At 40.7% G+C, this 24,065-nt stretch overlaps 7 protein-coding genes across 7 annotated transcripts; 4 read left to right on the forward strand and 3 right to left on the reverse strand.

Annotated features, from left to right (window-relative positions):
* Nucleotides 1-7,513: 7,513 nt before the first annotated feature.
* On the reverse strand, nucleotides 7,514-8,018 carry PADG_00217 (uncharacterized protein; the record flags this gene model as incomplete). The annotated part of the gene is made up of 2 exons (XM_010757437.1): nucleotides 7,514-7,816; nucleotides 7,875-8,018. 2 exons carry the CDS (start codon nucleotides 8,016-8,018, stop codon nucleotides 7,514-7,516), a joined length of 447 nt encoding a protein of 148 aa, XP_010755739.1.
* Nucleotides 8,019-9,259: 1,241 nt separating this feature from the next.
* On the forward strand, nucleotides 9,260-10,267 carry PADG_00218 (uncharacterized protein; the record flags this gene model as incomplete). The annotated part of the gene is made up of 2 exons (XM_010757438.1): nucleotides 9,260-9,792; nucleotides 9,901-10,267. The coding sequence occupies 2 exons, from the start codon at nucleotides 9,260-9,262 to the stop codon at nucleotides 10,265-10,267; spliced, it is 900 nt and encodes a 299-aa protein (XP_010755740.1).
* A 735-nt stretch (nucleotides 10,268-11,002) lies between these two features.
* PADG_00219 (uncharacterized protein) lies at nucleotides 11,003-13,350 on the forward strand (the record flags this gene model as incomplete). The annotated part of the gene is made up of 3 exons (XM_010757955.1): nucleotides 11,003-11,032; nucleotides 11,129-12,626; nucleotides 12,701-13,350. The coding sequence occupies 3 exons, from the start codon at nucleotides 11,003-11,005 to the stop codon at nucleotides 13,348-13,350; spliced, it is 2,178 nt and encodes a 725-aa protein (XP_010756257.1).
* A 1,066-nt stretch (nucleotides 13,351-14,416) lies between these two features.
* PADG_00220 (uncharacterized protein) lies at nucleotides 14,417-15,275 on the reverse strand (the record flags this gene model as incomplete). Its single annotated transcript, XM_010757439.1, has 4 exons — nucleotides 14,417-14,533; nucleotides 14,682-14,911; nucleotides 15,044-15,070; nucleotides 15,131-15,275. The coding sequence occupies 4 exons, from the start codon at nucleotides 15,273-15,275 to the stop codon at nucleotides 14,417-14,419; spliced, it is 519 nt and encodes a 172-aa protein (XP_010755741.1).
* Nucleotides 15,276-16,433: 1,158 nt separating this feature from the next.
* On the reverse strand, nucleotides 16,434-17,402 carry PADG_00221 (uncharacterized protein; the record flags this gene model as incomplete). Its single annotated transcript, XM_010757956.1, has 3 exons — nucleotides 16,434-16,470; nucleotides 16,532-16,902; nucleotides 17,037-17,402. 3 exons carry the CDS (start codon nucleotides 17,400-17,402, stop codon nucleotides 16,434-16,436), a joined length of 774 nt encoding a protein of 257 aa, XP_010756258.1.
* A 1,080-nt stretch (nucleotides 17,403-18,482) lies between these two features.
* PADG_00222 (uncharacterized protein) lies at nucleotides 18,483-19,888 on the forward strand (the record flags this gene model as incomplete). The annotated part of the gene is made up of 2 exons (XM_010757440.1): nucleotides 18,483-18,952; nucleotides 19,030-19,888. 2 exons carry the CDS (start codon nucleotides 18,483-18,485, stop codon nucleotides 19,886-19,888), a joined length of 1,329 nt encoding a protein of 442 aa, XP_010755742.1.
* A 525-nt stretch (nucleotides 19,889-20,413) lies between these two features.
* Nucleotides 20,414-21,565, forward strand: PADG_00223 (uncharacterized protein; the record flags this gene model as incomplete). Its single annotated transcript, XM_010757441.1, has 3 exons — nucleotides 20,414-20,537; nucleotides 20,620-21,224; nucleotides 21,305-21,565. 3 exons carry the CDS (start codon nucleotides 20,414-20,416, stop codon nucleotides 21,563-21,565), a joined length of 990 nt encoding a protein of 329 aa, XP_010755743.1.
* Between the last annotated feature and the right edge of the window lie 2,500 nt (nucleotides 21,566-24,065).

The raw sequence follows: 24,065 nt of genomic DNA on the forward strand, positions 1-24,065 counted from the left end.
GACTGTTGAATCACACACAAGCTGGGCATGCATGCGCGGTTGGCAATCGGAGCTGTTTGAATCGACGTTGCGTTTTGACGCTGCAGCGCTCTTCCCTGTGTAGATCAACAGCTGCTTTGAGGCGCCGTTTGCGCTGGATAGTTTGAAATTTCAAAAAATTCGTTGTGTGAAGCTGTAGCGATGCCCAACGGCAATGCGAGGTTGTATAAGAGACTTTAGCAAAGATTGAAACTGAAACTCAAAAAGTGACTCAAAGAACTATATTCTGATTATATATTAAAAGAAAGAAAAAAATTATATCTTGATAAATGAATAAAGATGTAAAAAAAGAAGAAGAAAAGTATTCAGTATGCAAAATATGAAATAAAATCAAAGTGAAAGTCTATATCAATAAAATGCAGAAAGAAAATATTTTCTTTCATAATACAATTAAAACTTAAACATAGTTACTTTAAATTATATATGAAAAGATTTAGAGATTCTTTAAACTTTACAAATATGATTTCTATAATATAGTTGAAAGTACAGATTATATACTGATGAATTACTCATTAAACAATAAGATAAAAAAAAAAATTAAAAGAAAAATACTCAATTAATCAATTAAATATAATCTTTTTATTTAATATTGAATTAGAAAAAATGTTTTTAATTGAGTTTATACAGAAAATAAAAATTGCCTCTAGAGAATAAAATTTAATATCAAATAAATTTGATATTTATTTAATAAAAAAGTTGAAAATACTTTCAAGTATACTTTTATTAAGATTTTATTTATATTAAGTTTATTATTTTATTTTATTTTATTTTATTTTATTTTATTTTATTTTATTTTATTTTATTTTGCTTTATTCTGTTTTATTATATTCTGTTTTATTACTTGTTTTATTTAAGTTAAAAAAGAGATTATATTAAAATTAAAACTATAAATATGTCCTTTGTTAAAAAATTATTAAATGCTATATTATTCTGAGATAAAACTCTATAAAGTACGTAGATTGATTGCTATTTATTAGTTAAATTAGTAAAATAATTAAATACCAGTTTTAGCTAGATAGATATCATAGTTACTGATTAAATACATCTTAAATAAAGAATAATAATAATAAATTAAAAGAAAAACATTTAATTAATCAATTAAATATCATCTTTCTATTTAATACTAAATTAGAAAGAAAGTTTTTAATTGAGTTTATAAAAAAAAATAAAAATTACTTCTAGAGAATAAACTTCAATCTCAAATGAATTTGATATTTAATCTATAAAAGTTGAGAATATATTTTCAATATTACTTTTATTAACATTTTCTTTAGATTAGTTTGTATTATTTTATTTTGAATTATATTGATTTGTTTTATATTATATTATACTAAGTTATATGTTTTGTTATATGATAAGTTATTTATTTAATTTAAATTAATAAAAAGATTGAATTAAAATTGAAACTATAAATATATCTTTTATTAAAAGATTATTAAATACTATATTTTTTTAAGATAAAATTTTATAACTATGTAGTTTAAGTGCTATATATTAATTAGATTAGTAAAATAGTTAAATTTTAGTTTAACTAGATAGATGTCATAGTTGCTGACTGAATATATCATAAATGAAAAAGAGGAATAATAATAATTTAAAGGTCTATCACTGATATCAAACTGTCAAATGAATTCCAGCCTCTAAAGAAGAGTCTGATGATAATTCTGATGTTAGTGAAATATAGAAGACATATAAGATTCTTATGAAGAATAGCTAAGATGATTAATTTACTGATAAGCTTGATGTTTTAATTTCCTCTTTTCTTGCTTTAATATAGCTGCATGAGAACAACTATTAAATTAAAAAGTAATAATATAATGCAACTGCTTGTAATTTGAATTAAGATTGATTCACTTACTCTAAAGATTAATCTGATTCAATTCTCAATTATCTTTTTATATTCAGCTTCTTGTTCATTTCACATTCTAATTCTCAGTTTAGTATTCACATCACTGCTCTCTAGTTAAATAGATGAATTGAAGCTTTTATCTTGATTCTAATTGAGTCATTGTTAGGTTCAGCGCCCGACTGAGCCCAACCGAGGCCGGGCGCCCGATTAGGCCTAACCCTCATCACGTGACCACGTGACCATGCGGGTCCCCCTTTCATCCCATCAAGCTTTGTATTCCGTTATATAGCAGTTAGCAACGCAGAGAGTTTCCTTATGCAGCTCGCATTCACACCCTAACAGTCATGACACTGATGAGTGTTTTAACATATCTAAAATGGTAAAATCTTGAATCATCAATATTAATTAAAAAATAATAACAGTGATAGTTATATATATAGTTAAAAAATAATTTTTGATATAATTTTTACTATTTTTAACTATATTAATAATTTTAAAACTTATATAAAATTTTATTATCAAGTTAATCTTATCAAAGTCTCAGATAATATTTTTATAAATTTTTAATTTTTAAATAAACTTTATATCTTATTTTTAATAATTAATTTAGAATTTTTTAAATTTTTTTATTTTATCTATTGATAATATATACTATGATTGTAGCTGTATAAATGAGAATAATATTAAATAAATCTAGATATTTAAGTGATTTTGAAAGTTATAATAAAATTATGAATATATATTTAAAGTAAAATTAATATTATTTCATATAGAAATCTAATTAGATTATAAATTCTCATTTATCTACATTTTATAGTTGCTTAAAAAGAATTTTCTTTTAAATCTTTATCAATTTATGATCATTTGTATCTATTTCTAAGCATTATTTGATATCAGCAAGTTATATATGCAGAATATATTCAAAAATCTTATATATCTTTGCAGTTTATATTTTTGATATATATATATTTGATTTATATATAACAATAGTCAACGGAATGTAAAATTATTGAGATAAAAACTTTTTGAATAAAAAACATAAAAAAATAATATATTAAAGATTTTTTAAAGAGAATTCACTATTCAGTATTGAATTACATCATGATTAATACTTTGTCAGCAGAAGATAACTAATATAATTCATCATTTAGTCAATCAGATTATCTAGTCAATCAGTTTATTCAACATATATACATCTAGCATTCACATCAATAAAATACACACTCTATAGCCTTCTCAAGATTCTACTCAAAAAGAAAAGATTCTTTTGACTATTCAAACATTAAAATAGATCAAACTTCAAGTATTAAGAAAGCTGCAGACTTGTACAGCATTTCTTTTAGCATCTTACAGAATCAATTGAATGATTATATAATATGAAAGAATTCTCAACTCAACAATTGAAAATTATCCTCTACTGAAGAATCAGTTCTTGTATAGTGAATTCTATTTATGAATGAATGTGACTAATCTTCTCAAGTATGCACTATATGAGAAATAGTCAATCTTTTTCTTGTCAACTGAGATTCTAGCATTAAGGCCAAACCTTTATTTGCAGTTGGCAAATACTGAGTTAATCAATTTATTGATCATCATTCTAAGCTCAAATTCAAGTTTTCATGCAAGTATGATTATCAATGAGCTTTATATGAGGATTCTGAGATTATCTGTGAGTGATTCAGACTTGTATAGAATATTATTACAAAGTATGAAATTCTGAAAGATAATATCTATAACTTTAATAAAATTAAATTTCAGATGAAAGTTATTAGCATTGTTAGAATAATGACTGAGTCTGAAAGAATCAATCATTTAAAACTGATTCAATCTAAAAATCAAAAATAGATAACTGTTATTGCTGAAATTAATATCACAGATTGAACTCTTCATATAATAATCATTCTCAAAGAAAAAGTGCATTAATTCTGTTGATATGAGATGAAAGAGCTGCCAGGCAACTAGATCATTGAAGCTAGTGATAATGACTGAACAACTGACAAGCTGAGTCTATATTGACTGAAGAAGATGTTCAACAAAAACACTCTACTTCATATGAAGAGCAAATACTGACTGCTGATTCTTGATGAACATGAAAGTCATACTTCAGCTGAATTTAACTAATTCTACTCTAAAAACAATATTATTGCTCTCTACATGCCAGCTCATTCCTCTTATCTTCTTCAGCCATTAAATGTTGACTACTTCTCCTCTTTGAAAACAGCATACAGATAACTGATAAAGAAGCAGATGCAGTTTAAAATTAATTATATTGACAAAAAGATGTTTTTGACTCTATATTCTACTGCTCATATACAGGCCTTGAATGAAAACAAAATCAAGAGCAGTTTTAGAATTGCTGAGTTGATTCTGTATGATTCTGAACAGATTCTCTCATATTTTAATATCACAATGTATATATTCATCTCTTCTGAAACTTCTTATAACTTTCAAGCTTTCTAGGCCATAGTCATACCATATAATGTATACCAATTAAAGCAGCAGGCTGAGAAGATCAGAAGATATATCAAACACTATACATAGAGTTCACCCAGTTCTACCCATCAGGCTCTAAGCCAGCTTGTCAAGGGCTGTTAAATGACTATACATAGAATAGCACTTTTAAAGCAGAAGGTCAAAGAACTAAAAGCTGCAAATACAAAATAAAAAAGAAAGTGAGAAACAAACTGTATATATATAATTCAAAAAAGTGCTTTGAGGGTTGAAGAAGGCTTGAATCACATATGAAGGGTCAATGAGAAGAAGAAGTGATTGAGCTGCTCACTCTCAATTATAAAAATGCATAGTATTACAATGTAGTATATGTGAGACTATTGAACATACTACTTATACATGCTCTTAGCATGCAGAAAATAATTCTTAATATAATTTACTACTTTCTATATATAATTATTGCTTAATTTAATCTGAAATACTTTAAGTGATGAAAGACTGATCATTGCTTAATTTCATCTGAAATACTTTGAGTGGTGAAAGACTAATCAACTAGATGATCTGATTAACTAGATGATAAATTACATTAGTTAACTTAGTTAATCAACATACTTCAATCAACTTTCTGCTACTTACTTGAATCACTTTACTCATGTGATATAAAACTCTATTTGATAACTTCTAATTGACTTTCTTGACTTTACTATACAGATCATTAGTTCTAGACATCAATATAATTTTCATCATTTTTAAATTGAAAGTGTTTTTGTTCATACAATCAGTAATATGATGATTTAGACTTGTATAAGAAACATTATACGGTCTGGCAGCTCTTTACTGGCTTAATTCCTGATTTTGAATAGTGAAAGTAGTCAAAAATAAGTTGATTTTCACTCATATTTACTGAATATATGCTGAATTTTAACTATATGAAGGTTGAAGCTACATTGTTTTAATTGGTGCATACTAAATTAGACTATTACAGTGAGTAAGTGGTTCAGTAAGTGGTGTTGATCCAGAAAGTAGTTGAAGCATATTAGCCATGAAAGCTCTGGTTTTAGTTAATCCCATATAGTAATTGGAAACACTCAAACAATGGACTTCTGATAGGGCCATTGGAATGATACTTTAACTGTGGGAGGCTACTTTGTGGAGTTGTTGGTATAAAAGCATCTTTAAATATGGTGTGTCTCAGCAAGTGGTGAAATAACTATGTGCTGGGATGATTTATTCTCTTGCACTGGGAGGCATTAGGACAGATGCATGTATGTGCCCAGGAGCAACTGTTACACCAGCCCCAACACAAAAAAAATTGTTGAGCACAAATTTTCTTGGGCAGCCCCACCGCACGTGATTAGTGTATATAGATACAAGCTAGCTAGCCTTTCATCCGAAGAAGGATAAAGCTGAGTGGTAGTTAAGAAGTCACATACTGTTAGACCATCTTGCAATAACAGTTAACTGTCAAGCACCCTGTTGTGTAAAGTGTCAACAATCAATCTTCACTCCAACAAATCACAACCACTATTCACAGCATTCAATTATTCTGCTTTTTGTTGCATAAACACATTTCCGCAACGGCAGATATGTACACTGGTTGGACTAAGTTCACTAAAACTTTTCTATGACAATGTCTCTAGATTCCCAGCAGGGCAATCCGCGATGGAACCGAGATGTGGACCTCTCCCGCTTTTTTTTTTTTTTTTTTTTTTTGGCGAGCCTCAATATTTCTGCTGTAACTCACGAAGCCAGTTTTCTCTTTCGTCGCATGATGTGATGGAGAAAAGGGTCTGAAACATTTGTCAGCGAGAAGAGCTTCCTGACCTGCTTTGTGGTGGCTGCATTACCTGTCTTGATTTTCTTCTCGCAAAACCTCTTCTTCCACCAGTTATGGGAAATAGCCGTTTCATAGTTGACAGTGACGATGATAAACCATGCCCAGCACCCTCCTTAAACGTGCGATCGCCAAGGCACAAAACAGATCATATTTCGCACAATCTTTCCATATCATATCTTTCTCTGACAGTTGAAATCCATTGTCTTATTTTTGGCTTCCTAGACATCGAGAGCATTTTTTTTGGTCTCGGCCTCGCTTGTCGACACCTTTGGCCAAACCCATCATAATAAAGTTTTTTTCTGAGTTCTCAGGAGTGTGGACCGGAACCTCCATTGCTTGCGTGGACCCAGTCCGCTCTAGACAAACCCCCAAGAGTGCGAGTTCAACTTTAGCTTTCCGAATATCATACGTAGTTATGCACTTAACTTAGTTAATCGGTATCGTTGACACATGATGTACTTGAGATAGCTGATCCCAGACCACCTTTCTTCTACCAAGTCAATAGGCCCTGAGTTCTGCGGAACTTAACGACTCGCGAGTTTGTTATCTCACATAAAATCGTACGAAATCCGGAGTATGTTCATGGCCCGTTCATCGACGCTCTTGGATTCGGTGACGTAATCGTTTCTCGAACCTTTTGTTCAGCTAATGATCCTTACATACTGCGCTGCAGCGACCCTCGAAGGGGAACACGCTGTAAGGGCGTCTGGGTTGGACACAAGCTAAAAATTGCTCCCTTTGATGCTCTTAATGACGACGGTTCCTGCAAGAGATATTAGCAAATGAAGTGCGAGAGTAAATGGAAGAGATCTACGGGGTGAATATGGGGAATGATGGCGCGAGGGAGTTGATCTCACGTCGGCACATGTGGATTACGGACACAAGATACAAATTCAAAGTAATTGGCGTACTGGCAGCTTCTTGAAAATATCATATATATTCTCTTTCTCTTCTTTCCATCTTTGCCGGCCAGCAGAGGTGTCTGGCTTGGGGAGGCTTCTGAAACATGAGAGATTATTGAATCCATTCTTCTATATTTTGATACCCCCCGGCTGTTCATTAAACCTTCTGGCGACTGTCTGCGAAGTGTTACTCGCGGGAGGTTTCTATGAATATGATGATTCGGATATTCAGCCCACATCGCAGATATTGCAATCCATCAGCTTGAACTTCTTCAGATGCCGCCTCTGGAAATGTTTAGTCAAGTTCCCTGGTCCAGGGAATGAATAAAATTGGTCTGCCTGCATGAGTTTGGTGTCCTGCAAACAGATAGAGCATATTTTGGGTCCCGGTTCCGTTCGGACTGCTCGAACGGCCGATTCGAGGACATTGTTTGATTATGGCTGGCCCATCACTTCCGCCTTGAAGGCCGTCGGTTTCACAGCGATGGGCATGCGGCTGGAGCCATGGACAAGCCGACGGCAGAGGGGATACTCTTCAGCACCACAATTTACACTGACGCCGTGGATGGCGGCGATCTGCCTCTGCAGTTCTCCCTCTGGGACCCTTGGTGGCAGCGTTAGGACCGCGTCAGTCACGATCATCTGTTCGGGCGTCTTGTACTCTGACCGCACCAGTTCATTTTTCATGTCCTTGTCGACCACCTTTCCGGAGAGCTGCCGCAGGCTGTCTACTACCGGCTGTTCCGGTCGGTATCGCTCCAGAATATTACGCTTGAGCTGGATCCTCGCGCGTTACTTCTCGCTGCGGGGGCCCGGCGACTGGCCTTGTTATGTCTTTTATTCTGCCTCTCGTGCTTTCAAGCCGGCTCTGATATTTCTTTCCCCATCGCTCGTCCCTCCTAGCCTTTTCGCCGGTACTTTCACTGGTACTTTGTCCCATCCGGCCCCGGAGCCAACGTGCAGCGAAGTCACAGCCCTTTTTCAGATGTTCAACTCTCTGGAAGATATTCAAGATAGGTGGCTGGTGTCATCTCCAATGCCTTTCTGCGGCTCGAGACCACGGTAGCTGCTAAGGATATCAGCGGAGATATTTCGGTTCAGGTAGTGTTTGAGGAATGTATCAAAACTGGCGTGCTGGGGCATTAAGTTCTGGAGAGAATCGCTCACGTCCGCCATTTGACAACGCCAACTTTGACAGACACGTTCACTCGAGAATGGATACGAGGAGGGGGAAACTACCAGCAAGAAGGAAATGACAAGCGGACATTCCTTGGTTGTCTTAATTTTCCAAGGCCGCGGGGTTCTTAATTGTATGGAAGCATGGGATTATGTTTGCAACGTGCAGACGACTTCCGTCTTTCATGGCACACACCTGATCTGAACATTCGGCTTTGCTGAATGCATTCGAGTATCCTTTAATTCCGGGGTAGCTGCTGTCATGGGCGGTCGCAGTTGGGGTCAAGTAAACGCTGTATATGGATACGACGGCTGTCTAGAAAGCGGAGTAGAGACGTTGAAATAAACATTCCAGTGAACCCAGTGATATATAAATTTCGCGAGTCATCACGAAGCGAGGTCTGAGCCTCAAAAGCGGAGCCGCGCTAAGCAATCCACTATCCTTGACATTCCGTAAGAAATTCAAATGATTCTTTGATGCCCTGTGCCGCACACAGGAGTATCTCCCAACTACGAGGCAACAGTTGCCTGCAAGTTGCAACTCTGTGGAAGCCAATCGGCAGAGCCATTAACCTCGCGCCAGAACTGAAAGTTGATATCGGCTCTTTTCATTGAATCATCGTATTTTGAGCCCCTATATCGGGTTACGTTTACCGTATCATCTACACAAAACATGCAATGTGCCCATGCACGCCGGGCAGTTGATTGGTTGGATGCTATCAAATTTTTGCTTCCGTCTTCGTAGATCGACATCAAATTCTCGTATTCATTTTTAATCCGCCAAATTTCTCAAGCGGGAGCAACTTGCCTAGCCTCCAAGCTAGGCTTCTCTGGCAATGAAGGAAACTTCAAGGATTCCCGTTTGTTCTCGAGTTCGCTTTTAAAATGGGGAGCTCCCACCCCATTCTGCTTCTATATCGGCTTTCTTCAGTTTTCTCAAAACGCCATCTCAAGGATATCCCACTCTTTTTTAGGATATTTCGTTGATAAGCACATAACGCAAGCATGCCTTCATGGACCAACTTCATAAATCTCGCGCTCCTCGCGTTCTCCGCCTCTACCTCTGCGCTAGAGGCCGGCCAATTAGTCCCCGACTCCCCCAGTGTCCTACTGAGCACAAGAGACGTCATTGATAGCATGTCTATTCCAGAGACTGGAGATCTACAATCATTGATGAGACGCGCCTGTCCGGCAAGGTGCTCACAATACTGCTGTGTCTCTGATGGTACCTGCATCCCTTCGCTAAGTTGGAGTTGCTGCGGCGGTGGCATTGTTTGCGGACCAGGACGGAAATGCTGTCATAACGGCTGTATTGATGCTAACGAGGAATGCTGTCGCACGGCTGGCAGGCATTGTAATGCCGGGTATGAGTGTTGGTTAATCAACGACAGCCCTAGATGCTGCCCACGGGGCCAGTGCGGCTCCAACGGTGGTTCTGGTGGCAGCGGTTCCAGGAAAACCATCACCTACCCGCCGATTCAGACAAGGACGTTGGGTGGTGGTTCAGGCTTTGGGTATTATACTTGGACGGTAACCTGGTAGGTGCCCTTCTCTTTTTACCAGCCACTCCCGTTCCCATCCGCTGGTCTGCATCTGCATTGAAGACGCAGAAGGCAAAAACTCAATAGACCGCTAACCCCTGACAGGACATACCGAGTCATATTCTACACCTCAATCACAGTTCGAAGAACCACGACCACCACCACAACAAGTGTCATTTCTTTCTATGGATCCGACTCTGCGGATGCCTCGTCTTCTTTCCGTGCCTACACCGCCACAGCAACGTATGATCCCCCAGCAAGCGCGACGAATCCACCAGAGCCAACCAGCGGTAGCAGTGGCAGTGGAGGCAACGGCGGCAGCGGAACTCCAGGCACGGGCAACGATTTGGTTGCTGTCCCACCAGGGAGTTCGAGTTCCGTAGCCACTCTGCGCAGGGGCGTCTTGAATTGGCGCACAGCGCTCATTGCGTGCACTGCTCTCATACCTGGATTGCTTGCAGTTTATCTGTAAGGCAACAAGTAATCCTCCGCAAGTTTATAGATTTAACACAACCTTATCAGCAAATTGCCTTTTTAATTCTATCTTTTATCGCCAATGCGTTCCCGGATAATGTGATAATGAACCCTTAGCCCCCCCCCCACAACCTGTGTGTTCTGCTTTGAATTTCTTATTTCTATTCAGCGTTCCTTTTTCAAGCCTAACACCCCTGCCGCGAGGTAGGGCTTGCATGCGCAGTTCAATTTATGAAATGATACCCCCTCATTTGTAATGTACGTACATACACTGCATTTATGTACAGTATCTAATCGTTGTCGTATTGGTTTTCAATTTGATACTGATGTAATATAATATATAGAAACTTGTATGCCTATCAACTTGTGCTCATTCATTATTTAAAGGTGAATTTTTTCTTTTTCTTTTTCTCTTTGGGACAAGGAGGATGGAGATCTCTTGATGATTCTGATCAATTGTTTGACAAACTAAGCTGATACCGCAAAAGGTAAGTATGTACATATCTATATGCAGTAATAGGTATAGCATAACTATCACATTGTTATGTTGTTGAGTGAATTCATTTGTATTCGTGCTTGTCCCGTTATGTCTGCTGCGCTAAACCCTTCTCGGCCCACCCTAAGGATCGCGGCTAGATCTCTCTTTTGTCCGCGTCAGAAACAACAACCAAACAACACCGAGCAAATCGCAAGTTCAACCTGCTGAACCAGCTCCCAGCACAGCCAGCCCACCATGCCGGCATTCAAAGATGAACACATCCTGGTATGTACTACTTCTATCCTAGCCTGCTCACACTGCCTCCTTGTGAAAACGTTCTTTAGTGAGCTCCAGCTTATACCATAACCTTCCACTATTCAGATCATTGCGCCAGGCTCACAAACCACCCTGGCGCAATTAGGTCTACCTGAATCTTTCACGCCTGCAAAGTTCCGCTTCCCAACTCGCATGTTCCCCGCTGAGAAGAAGGGAGAATGGGAACCGTTCAAAGTCCGCGAGAAGATTGTTACAAAAAGTATGACTGCGCCAACCTCCGCTACCACAGCTGACCCCACTGCGACAAATAATGCGCCAACAAATCAGAGCGCTGGATCTAAACAGGATACTGAAATGAAAGATGCGGCTGAGGCTGAAGGCACGGCTGAAGGTGCAACTGCAGGAGGCGAAACAGAAGATGGAAAAGAAGACGGAGCCCAACCAAGCACTGAAAATGATCAGGAGGAAACCGCTGCGCTGTCTGGGCAGCCAGAGGAGGAAGAAGTGGCATACGAGGAGGATCCAACATCAGACGAAGGTGCCGTGTATCCTATACAAAACGGCGAAATAGTCGATTGGCCTTGCTTCTTTGCCCTCCTATCCCACATCTTCAAAACCCTCAGCCCGCCTTTCCATACCCCCATCATGTTTATTGCACAGCCAGTGTGGACCGCACGCGACCGCGAGGTAATCACCCAGTTTGTTTTTGAGAAATTTCAGACTCCAGCGTTCTGTCTAATGGATTCTGCTTTGGCTGTCTGCTATGCGTACGGTACTGCGAATGCCACCGTTATCGACATTGGTCATGGCAAGGCAGACGTCACTGCGGTGACTGATTTTGCTGTCAATGAGCATGGCAGAGGACTGGCATTGCCCAACTGTGGCGGTGAAGCGATCACGGACCGGCTGGAGGAATTATTGGGCCCCAAGGGTTTCACACGTGATATGTGTGAGCAGCTGAAGAAAAGCAGTATCTGTGAAGTTCTACCCGCGAATGTGCCTCTTCCGGGAAGTTCGGAGACTACCTCGCAAATACCAAATTTGTCAGATACGTCTAGCACAGTAACGGGGGCCAGTAAGGAGTTGGCGAAGCCTGGCATCGGCATTTCAGGCAAGGGGGGAGAAACAACTAATGGAGCAGGGGACGTGGAAGAGGATGAGGGCATTCTTGATGTTGCGGCTATCGTCAGCAGCGGTAACACAAGCGAATTCCTTGCCAGGAGAGAGAGAGAAAAGGCAGAACGGGCAGCCGCTAAGAAAGGGGCAACTGATGCAACGGGTAAACCAGTCCGGCTGCCTAACTGCAAGAAAGAGAAAGCAACATTCCAGTATCATGAGTTTGTTCGAGTTGAGCCCAAGGACGGGTACACGCAAAACACCACAAGCCAGTATATTCGACAGAAACGCGATATTGAGGTTGGCATTGAAAGGTTCCTAGCCTTAACACCCAGTGAGACGAAATCCAAGGACTTGGGCAATTATGGTATCTTGGATACACTTGCTGCCCAAATCCACCACACCATTCTTTCTGTCCCCGATGCGCCCAAGCGTAGCGAGCTATGGGACTCGTTCATCATTCTAGGAAATGGCAGCATGGTGAAAGGTTAGTCCCGGTCTTTTTCTATCTTCTCTGCACAACAACTACCAAGCGTTTACTTACCCCATATACGAAATCAGGATTTCCCCAAGCCCTTCTTGCCACCATAACCCAGAAATACGTCCTCTCGCCCTCCTCAGGCACAATATTCACCTCCGAACTGCCCTCCCAAATGTCCACACCCCTCCCCACGGGCGGCACAAACACCCCCGCCCATGTCCAGAATCCAGGCCTCCTCCACCACCCAGCTGCCCATGGCGTAAACCCCCTCCTCGTCGCTGCCACTCACGCCAACAACCCCGCAACCCCCAACCACCTCAACTCCAACGATCCCAATAACAACGCCGCCGCAGGTGCCCACCACCACCGCTCAACTGGCCACTCGCAAACACCTACCTCCATCCACCTCCTCAAGCCTCCAGAATACTTTCCGGAATGGAAGAATCAAGGGGGTAGCGCCGCCGCTGGTAGTGGTGGAGTTGTTGCTGCCAGTGGTGCAGGCGCGGCGGGATCATCAGGGGCTGTTTTGGCAAATGGGGTCTCGTTGCTTCCCGGGACAGCGGCGTCGACGAGCGGACAAAATGTTGGTATGGAAGAGGCGACGTTTCTAGGCGCGCAAGTTGCGGCAAAAGTGGTGTTTGTTATTGACCAGGGGCTTAGCAAAGGGTTTTTGAGCCGGGTGGAGTATAATGAGGCGGGACCGGGGGGAATTCACGATTGTGCTTTGTGAAATTGTAGTACTGTAATTGGGTCTAGGGGGTTTTGTTCAGATCCGTGATGTTTTCTATAATTTAGTAATTTTCTGGTTTTGACCGGGGCTTTTTTTAATGTATGAAAAGATGATTTCGGAAATTGGTCACGGAATGGGAACGGCTTTGGGTTCGCAGGCGCTAATCAACTATAGGCTTTTTCTATTCCATTTTGGTTCTTAATTTCTTCTTCACTTCCATCATTCGCACAACGTCTGGTGGCCAGCTCCATACACAAGGAGTGATCTATGTTTATTAGCCAAACACCTTTTATATTGTTTCCGCTACATCTAGACAAGTGAGGTTACTCATTTAGCTAGCCTGTTTGCCAACGGACAAAATGGAAATAAGAATGGTATTATGAACGTGCCATTGTTCAAGACACCTGGGTTGTCCATCGTTCCATTGCAGAAATTAAAGTTGAGAATTGAAAAAACGCATAAGAAAAAAAATATACCATGCCATCATCAATCATCATGCAGCCAGTTGAAATAGAAAGCAAAAAGGGTCCGCAACAACCGGAACACCAGTGAAAGGAACTCCTGTACACACATTACTATATACACATCGAATACCAAACGCCTGTGAGCATCCCGCAAAAGAAATGAAAACGAAAAAGCCAGTTCCGTGGTCCTTGGCGCCCATCTAATAAATTCCCCCGGATCTTCATCACGTTCTCATCAATTTCGTTTAAACCCAGTCGTTGGACGAAATAAATAAATAAAATAATAATAATAATAAATAATAATAAAGCACCTAAATAGGCATTGTTGTCGCGATGGGGCGACAGCTATTTTGCTCCAGCAGGAGTCTGTATTGTTTCAAGAAGGAAAGGAAGGTGGAGGGCCAATCACACCGCCTATATCGTGATTTGTTGATACCGTCCGGGAAGTAAGTTAGTTAAATATATTTAAATATATTGGTGCTGGGAGGGAAGCTTAGCTTTGGGCATAAAAATGAGGAGAGATAAAGTGGAAAGGAGATAGGGACATACAACATACCTAGGAAGTTAGCAACGGAGTCGAGAACCCTGTTTGCCCATGGACTTCAGCCTCCAGCGTTATATTTCTCCCCCGCACAGCGGAAGAGCTCTTGCTGCTGCTGAAGCAACTCTTCCTCAGTTAAACCACTCTGTTCCATCTTATTAACCTTTTTCTCACGGGTCTGTAGTTGATGTCAGTCAGTATACTTAATTTGAAGAGAAGGACGCAAGGTAGGATATCTCATGCCCAGCACCGCCTTAGGAATGAATTCTTTATTTTTAAGAAAAGAAGTAACTCGCCTTTAACTGCTCCTTATGTTCCTCCGCCACTGCCAGCACGTCGGGTACATACTCTCCAAACCCCAAATCCGTCAAAGCCTTCTCAATATGCTCGCATGCGATTGTCTTCTTTGCTTCTTTCTCGCTGATATCGTTTGCCTCCGAGGATATTAGCGTGATAAATTCAACGCAGCATTCGATGAGTAGGTCTCGCGCATCCTTTGCGAAAGTCTGACCCGATGAAGGGGGTAAGATTTCTGTTATTATTTTTTGGACAGTGGCTAAGAGGGCTGTTAGTTTAATGGTTGTATGCAAAGTGGCTGAAAGAATAGTGTAAGGAAATGGAAGAGCGTAAAAATGCTTGCACGGGGCAATATCGAGACAGGAGTTCAATCATTTTGGGTTCAAGGTACCTTTCGGGAGGGAGAGATCATCGTTGCCTGTACCAGTCAATGTTAGTTTCGAGATCGAAGTAGACGGGGTGCTAAGTGGATAAATACCTCCAAACTCTCGGTCTGACATATCTAAGATGTAGAAATAAAAGCTAACAATCAGTTCAGGGCCCTGATTAAGTGTACTACCAAAGAAAAGCAGTTGTTGTTGGCGAGTACCGAGGTCGGGTTGGTGCAAATATGTACCGATCATGAAGATCGTGACTCGAGGTTTCATTTATTTTATCGATGCTTGTCACAATTATTCTGCCTTGTCACGTGCCAACTTCAAACTTACCGCTTTTCTGTGATGACTAAGCTGCCCTTCACCTCATAAATTTCTGTTTTTGGAAAACTTCTTCGTACACAATTTCTTTTTCTCTTTTCTTCATTCTTTGCATTTCCCACGACACCGAATGGCTGAACTTGAAGAAATTCATATAATGCCTCCTGTTTAATGCATCTACTGATAATGGTATGTTTGATAATTTTTCTCCATTCCTTGCTTTTCAACTACCATGATGAACTTTGTTGTCGCCCCTATCATACCATCGAGCACAAGCTCCCGTGGTGATTTACCTGTCCAAGCCAAACGGACTTCTGATCCTAGTCTCCCTTCTGCGCGAGGATTCTACCGCTGTCATTTGCACATGTTTCCCCCCCTTTTTTCGTTAGGGAATCACTACTAATATACCAATATTCAGATACATCTAGGCTTGCCATTTTGCAGCACAATGTTCCCCGTGTGCCTCTGGTCCAGTCATTGAGGCTGTAACAATTTTCTATATGATCAATTGATCCACTGATGATTGTATGCGTTTACAAAACAAAATGTTTTTTCGTGTTTTAGTTTATCGGAATTTATTGTGATGAGCATCATTTCGTGTACTATCAAATGCCGATGTTCAATGAAGAGCTGCGATTACGTTCTGACACAACCTCACTACCCACCTGTGTTCATTGTTCGAGATGATGTTTTGAATGGAAAATCGGAGGGGGTTTTACTAATAGTTGAATACAATTGGTTCTAGGACAGATGACACAAGCGAGAAGCATGTGGAAACATATTTTGATCGTTCGTAGGTAGGTTGCATATTGAATTTTTAAGTTCCTTCTTCTCCCCCCTGGGTACCCACCTCATCTTAAATTGGAGACAAATGATTAAAACATACACTCCATGCTAAATATAAAGGTGTCTCTGATATCTAATGCTTAATACATGTGTCCATTTTCATCTTTCGACTGATGTCTTTTGATTTATTTTTTTTTCTTTGTCAACTATGTTCTCGCTTTTATTGTGCTGCGATTCGAGTCGCTGACTTGGTATTCTAGATTAGTTTTAGATATCCAATGCCACCGATCGATCGATCAGTTAGTCTTGGAAGGCAGCCAATTCAGGAACATTCCACCTGTTCTCGTGTCAGCATTATACTTGAGACTTGAGGACTGGAGATAGCAAGGTACACTCACGTTAAGAATTTCCCACTCAACGCATGCGGGGCATCAAGCACAAGCTTCGCAATAACATGACCTGGCTGCTCTGGCTTGAGCAACTTGCCCTCCTTGTAAGCATCGACGAACCTTTTCCCTTGCACGGGCCCTAGAACGTCTATATGTTTCGCTCGTAGCTCCTCTTGCATCTCTGTATCGACCATCCCTGGCCGGATTGATATGGACGTGATATCTGGTTCCTCCAGTGCCACTGTCATATTGAGATGGTTCATAGCTGCTTTGGTGGAGCCGTAGAGTCCCCATCCAGTTGTTGCTGAGGTCGCAGCCCCGGAAGAGGTGAAGATAATTTTTCCAAGGGATTTTCGTAGATGCGGGATTGCTGCTTTTACCTAGAGATAGTTGAGGTTAGCAAATATAACAGAAAGTCTTTTCCCTCTCCCTGCATCCTTTTTTCCTTTCGATCGTAAACCGCACACCAAACCAAATGGCAAAAAATTTCAAAGGAAAAGTGAGAAAGACTCACAATTCCAACCACACTAATATAGTTGACCTCCACCCCTTTCCTCCAGTCGTCCAAATCACAATCCTCCAACCTCGTCACAGGTCCCAACGTCCCATGATTAACAACCAACCCATCTAGTTTTCCGAACCTCTTCAGCGCCACATCCACTGCTCTTTCGGCCAGCGATGGTGAAGAACCGGCCGCGAAGTCACCCGTGAGGACTTCGACGCGGTTAACCCCGTATTGCTCTTGTAGTTGTTGAAGTGGCGCCTGCGAACGTGCAAGGAGGATTAGGTTGTGAGAAGCTGGGCACTGGAGGAGGTAGCGTGCTATGGCAAGGCCGATTCCCCTTGAAGCGCCGGTGATGATGATGGTTTTGGCTGACATTTTTTTTTCATTTTATACTATCCGGAGTGATGCCGGTGCTTCCCTTCTAATGGGACTTTGGGGTTTGGAGATATGTGTATTTAGAATTTAAAATATCCTTTTTTGTAGCAATTTTTTTTTTTTTGTTTTTTACTCTTATTGAATGGGTTGAATGAGCCTGTGCAAATTGGAGTTAGTACCTAATACGTGTGGTGGAGATATATTTGGTACAGTTTTAACTATATATGTGGGAACCAAATTCCCAAACCCAATAACTACATGTAAAACGAGGTTACGAGCGTCAAAAAAAAAATATAATATAATATAATATATATATATAATAAAAAAAGGACAACACCCTTTAGGGATTGACCTGCTTTCAATTCCACGTCCAAGTTGTTTACAAACGGAAGAGAAGGTTAATTGAAAGCTATTCCACTGCCCTGCTTAGCGATGGCGTTTTCTATACCCCCTTTAATCGGTGTGGAGAGGCGGGCAGAGAAAATTCCGATTCGGGATCAACGAAAATGTGTTTGAACTGCGGGGCTGAAAGATGAGATTGCTTAATTACATGCCTAATATCATATATATAGACGTTAATTCTATACGACGCTGGGGTCTGAGGCATCCAAGCGGAATGCTGTGGTTTCGTGGCGGGTTAAGATAAGATACGGCCCTTCAAAGGGTTTAAGACTCGGGTTATCCCGATGCTGCGCAGATCCACCGAATCCTCCAAATTTGCCATGCCTCACGATTGCCCAACTCTGAAACAATGCAGCCGATCTGTATAATACATTCTGAAGTCACAAATTCGCCCTAGCTATAGGTTCATGGTGGCCCTGGGGAGCAACTAGAAAATCCCTGTGAGCAGGAATAGCAATGCGATTAGCAGGAAGAAGACCAGGGCGAATAGCAGCAGGAGTAGTAGTGAGAAAAATAAGGAGGGCAGCGAGAAAACCAGCAGCATACTTGAATAGTATAGATGCTGGAGTTTAATTTTAAGGCTAGTTTACATATAACTAACTATACTGACAACCAACGATTCCGGTTCCCGTTTACTCGACCCTTTGAACCCCGAAAAGTTTTAGAGACACCCGAACGATGTCAACTGCAATAATAGGCGGCGGAATCATTGGCATCTCCACCGCCTTCTACCTTTCCGAATCTACAGAGGGCCAACGAATCCATATAATTGACCCGTGCACCCAACTCTTCGACTGCGCATCCGGTTACGCTGCCGGTTTCATTGCCCGGGATTGGTTTTCTCCCGAGCTTGCAGCTCTCGGCGCCCTCTCCTTCGAGCTGCATGAGCAGCTTGCACACGAGCACGGCGGGTATGAGAAATGGGGATATATTCGTAGTACTGCTGTCGGGCTTCAGTTACAATATGATGATGGTCAGATATCGGCCAGTGGGCATGATTGGCTGCGGCAGGGAGCTAGTCGGGCAGAGGTTGCAGTGAGAGCGGATGAGAAAAGGGAAGGGGAGCCAGATGCGTCACCGTGTTGGTTGACGAGGCAGAGGGGCGGGTTTGTGGAGAGAATTAGTGATGAGAGAGGGGCGGCGCAAGTGTAAGATTTTCTTTCTTCTTTTGAGAGTTTGTTGGAGATTGAGTTGTGCGTTGTTAATATACATGAATACCATCTAGTGACCCCCTACGTCTGTGTCAATTCCTTCTGACAAAATGCATTGAGCGCGGAGTGCATGTGCACAACCCCGCCCGGGCAATATCCCTCGTCAAGGATCATGCCTCCGGTTCTCTTACAGGAGTAAAGCTTCACAATCAGACCACAAATGTCCAATGGACAATTCCATGTACAAATCTCATTTTTGCTGCTGGTGCATGGACACCACGAGCTTTCAAAACCCTGTTCCCGACTTCCACTACTCGAATCCCTGTTACTTCTTTGTCCGGCTACTCTATCCTCCTACGCTCTTCACGTTTCACATTATCGCATGAAAGAGACACATACAACGGATCTGGGCATGCAGTATTCACTACACACCCCCGTTCCTGCGGGTTTAGCCCCGAAGCCTTCTCGCGTGCAGGAGCAGAGATATACCTAGCCGGCCTAAATAGCTCTGAGACTCCCCTCCCGGAACTTGCGAGCGATGCTCATGGCATGATGGAGAAGGATAAAATGTCTCGAGTGAGGAAAGCTGCAGTGACACTGATGGGACGGTGTGATCCAGACGTGGAGAGCAGGGACAAGGAAGGGGATGGGAATATTGACGATTTGGAAATCATTCGCGAATCTCTCTGTTTCCGACCATGGACGGAGAGTGGGCGTCCAATTGTTGCGCAGGTTGGGAATTGGGCTTTGGGGCCCGAGATTCGACCTTCTGGGGGTGTGTTTATGGCGACGGGTCATGGTCCATGGGGTATTTCGATGTCGTTGGGGACTGGAAAAGTCATGGCGGAGATGGTGAGGGGAATCAAAACGAGTGCTGATGTGAGTGGGCTTGGCCTGGAAGAGGGCATGGGAGGAGACAAGACAAAGATATAGACTTCACTATGTATGTAGTCTGATATTGCTCTGTAGAGTTGCTTTAAGACTATTCCGACTTGTATATATGTTGGGAATCATTGGTTCAAGATTAAGATGTTATGGTGTGAAGAAGGTTTAACAGAAACGGGACGGATTAATCCCCCTATTTAATCGACATCCGTAACTGTGATAGGCTATTCCTGTGAATCCAAATAACTAATTGAAGTAGTACTTCGTATATTCTGCATATTGCGATATCCTGTTGTTTGTAAATACAAAGGTAGTGGGAATTGGGAATTAATTCGGAGGAAGTTGGAAGTTCCTTAAGGCGCTTGTTTACTTAACTTCGCGTCTCTGGAAAATAACTTTGAAGATTTGTCGAACATAAACATTCTCAGATACACCAATACACCAATACTCCCAGGTATCGACAAATCCGCTTACCTGCAATCTTACTTACCATCTAGGCACCTACGGATAGAATCATATTAAATTTTAACCCACAGACAATAAGTCGTTAAACTGTGTAACCCATTCGTCAAGATGCCAAGGGACGACGACAGTTACAATGATTCGCATCGCGCGTTTCTTCAAGCCTTCATGGCTCGCTCAACCATGACTCTCGAGCAGGCAAAGCCTGTTTTAGCTGCGATATTCTCTGCTAGAGGTACATCCCTTGACGGCCCGCCTCCTTTGGTATGACTGTGGCGTGAGCAGTGTTCTCTAATATGGAGAATGATGTCCCATAGACAACGAGGACATCCTCCCTGAAGACATTACGCAGACAGATCTAACAAATAATATCGCTATCATCAACACTGCTATCTCTCCCTTCGATCTTGAAATTCGCTCTACAAAGCATCAGACAGATCATACCATCATCTATGGGCTTGTAAATACCACCAGCGACCCACTCACCCAGCTAGCCACCACCCACAACGCCAATGAGATTGCCTTCGTCAAAAGAGTTCTTGATGCTATGTTCGATACATACAATACCCCGCGGCTAGAGGCAATGGCTGTGTCGTCCATGCAGGTCGCTCAGCTAGCCAAGGCACCCACTACCGCCGATCGACACGAGTCAACCGCTATGAATGGTGGGATCCCAATTGCTGGTGCAGCTCAGTCTCTGGGTCTACGTGAAGCAGAAGATATGATGAAGAAGCTGGTGGAGGAAGGGTGGTTTGAAGAGAGCCTCAGGGGATATTTTACCCTCAGTCACCGCGGGTTGATGGAGTTGCGGGGCTGGTTGATTGCGACGTATAATGATGTAGATGATGATGTTGGGGAAGACGGTGGTCCCAGGAATGATAAGATTAAGACCTGTATGGCGTGTAAGGACATTATCACCGTGGTATGTTCATTCTTCGTTGCTGCTGCTGGTACATAGGTTTTCTTTTGCACGTGCTGGTTTACTAACGAGATCATCTGTAGGGCCAACGATGTCCCCAACGCCATTGCCCAGGTCGTCTCCATGATATCTGTACACAGAACTTCTTTCGCCGCCAGAAGGCGGACACGTGTCCGCTTTGCAAGTCCCAGTGGACTGGTGAGAACTTTGTGGGTGAACGAGCAATTGCGGCTTCGAATAGGGCATCAACGATACGACGGCGAAGTGGGCACCCTGCGGAAGGATCCAGTAATCCGGGAGGACAAGTTGATGATGCTGGCGAGACGGCGAGTCCTGTTGGATGAACTTTGTATCTCTATCAATTTATGATATGTTGATATCCTCAGGGTGTTACGATGATCGCCTGCCCGCTAACCCTGGACGAGAGCAGGTGCACCTGAAATGTTTGATTACATGCTTATGGTGCCATCATTTGTCGTATGGGATAACTATTACGAGAAGAAGTGGCGGACACGAGCTCACTTCATCCTCTGAGGAAACTTCAATACTCCCAGGGCTCTCTTGCATTCGTTGTGGATGCGCGCAACCCAGAGCATATTTTTCCGCAGCTGCACCTTTCGCTACGGCAGTTATACTTTTCTGGTTGGGATACTTCGCATTTGGGAGAGACGAATGGGAGAGGCAGCCTTTCTATTGAGTTGCCATGGTCAACAGGCGATCAGCCGCAGATGATATCGCTTTCAAGCATGTTGTCGTCTTCCCCATCTAAGTTTTTCACATTGTTGCTGGGAAGGGAGACTAGATAATATATGATTAAACCATTAAAAATTTCATTAGGGCCGGCATGAACGATAAATGAGTATAGTTATATTTTCCCCTTTTATCACCCCAACCCATATAAATAGGCTAAGGCCAAGACAGCGGCAAGAAATAACAACGATAGCTAATCCAACCACTGATAATCTTTAACTTTCAACCCCATTACTTCAACGTGCAATTAAGCCATCATCAATTCGCAATAAAAATGCAAGAAACTATAGAAATACAGAGAAATATTGAACCCACAATTTCCACTCTTTAAAAAGCAAGAAATACTCTCAATTCGTGAGGCTGCATATTGTGATAGGCTATCGCCTGGTTGATAACCTTTCGTAACCAAAACTGCTTAAGCCGAATTATCCTTCCGTTCTGACCTGTATAAAACTTTTCGCCTACCTTCCCAGCCTTCATTCTATTTTCTCTAACGAATTCGTTCTATAGATACTAGGGCCGTATTCGGTAGCACGCCCGTTACACATATATATGATAGTTTAAAACTTCACTCTCTTCATATAATGAAAGGAAACCCTGCAGAAGTTCTTGTCATAAAAGTGTTAACTCACACATAGACTTTTTTAAGCTTATTTATAATGTTCTCTATTGATTGTATTAAACTACAGTAGTATTAAATTTAAACATTTTATCAGAGAAATTGAATATCTTCAAAATGAATTTATAAAGTAGAAAAAATGAGCTTATCTCTATTGAAGTAAACTTACAATAATTAATGATAATTTCTATATATGAAAGTAGATTATTTTAGACATTTTATATATAACTGTAAGCCTTTAAAAAATATTTTTAAATACTTTAATCATTTATTCAAAAGCTCTATCAGTCTCAAAATGATAAGCAATATATAGATGATATTTTATTTTAGAAGTTGATAGATATAAGTTTATATAAATCATAAATATTAACTTCTAATTTTTAATGAGTATGAAAGTTAATACTTAAATTTTTACTGATTCTGCTTTTGAGTATGATATTATTACTCTTTGTATTTTATTATATTTATTTTAATTATTATAGTTGTTGAATTTCAACTGTTTTTTGTAGCAATAAGAAAAGGACATATTGAATAATATTGAGATAGAAAATCTGATAGTTGCAGAGAAATGAGCAGTTCAGTGATGTGAGTGATTCAGCAGTGATTGATTTCATCAACTAAGAACAAGAATCTAATAAAACAACTTTGAAAGTCCTCTTCATGAATTGATAAAAGACTTTAATCAAATTATCAACTTTGAATATAAGATGATCAACACTAATATTAAGAAGTAAAATCAAAATATATCTTCTATAAATTTCCAAAATAAAAAAAGGCAAGTGTATACAAGATCTCTCTGCTGAATTCAGCGTGAAGAAGGGTTTAAAGCGGAAATAGGCTCAAAATCATATTATTCTGCCCGCTTGCCTGTGAACAATCAGCTAGTTCACGCCATACTTAACTATAAGCTCTGTAATAATATAATTTAAATAGATGTCGTTGAGCGTAGATAATTTTGAGTTAGAATATTATTATTATAGTTAATATAGTTTATTGGTTTATCCTGGTTTTTAAGTTGGTAATAGATATGCTTTCTGATTCCTCCAATAATTTAAGGTTCACTTCTAGGGCCTAAGAAAAAAATGTTAGATAAACGAACTCTGTATGTACTTTGTAGTTCCATGGATATTAACCCTCATCGCCTTCTCCGACTTTTCAATGTAATTTCCAAGAGCTTGCTTGATCTGCGAGTTGTGCCCTCAACCCCAAGTTTTATGACTCAGCTTTACATTCTTTATCTCTCCCCACTGAGCATTCACAAAAATATTATTCTTGACATTGGGATACGAGGTTACGTCACAGGAAACTGATCTGCGCCGCTTTTCCCGTTTATTATCCGAGTTCTTTCAATTTTCTGCCTATCCAAGCTGCTAGTGACTAATGTGGTTTATTCCAACAAGTTATTTTGAAATTGTGGTGGATTTGATGTTGACAGTTACTTTTATTAGTTTGCTTTTGTCAATGCCTTCTCTTTC

This window comes from Paracoccidioides brasiliensis, assembly GCF_000150735.1.
Source record: "Paracoccidioides brasiliensis Pb18 unplaced genomic scaffold supercont2.1, whole genome shotgun sequence".
Classification (NCBI taxonomy): Eukaryota; Fungi; Ascomycota; class Eurotiomycetes; order Onygenales; family Ajellomycetaceae; genus Paracoccidioides; species Paracoccidioides brasiliensis.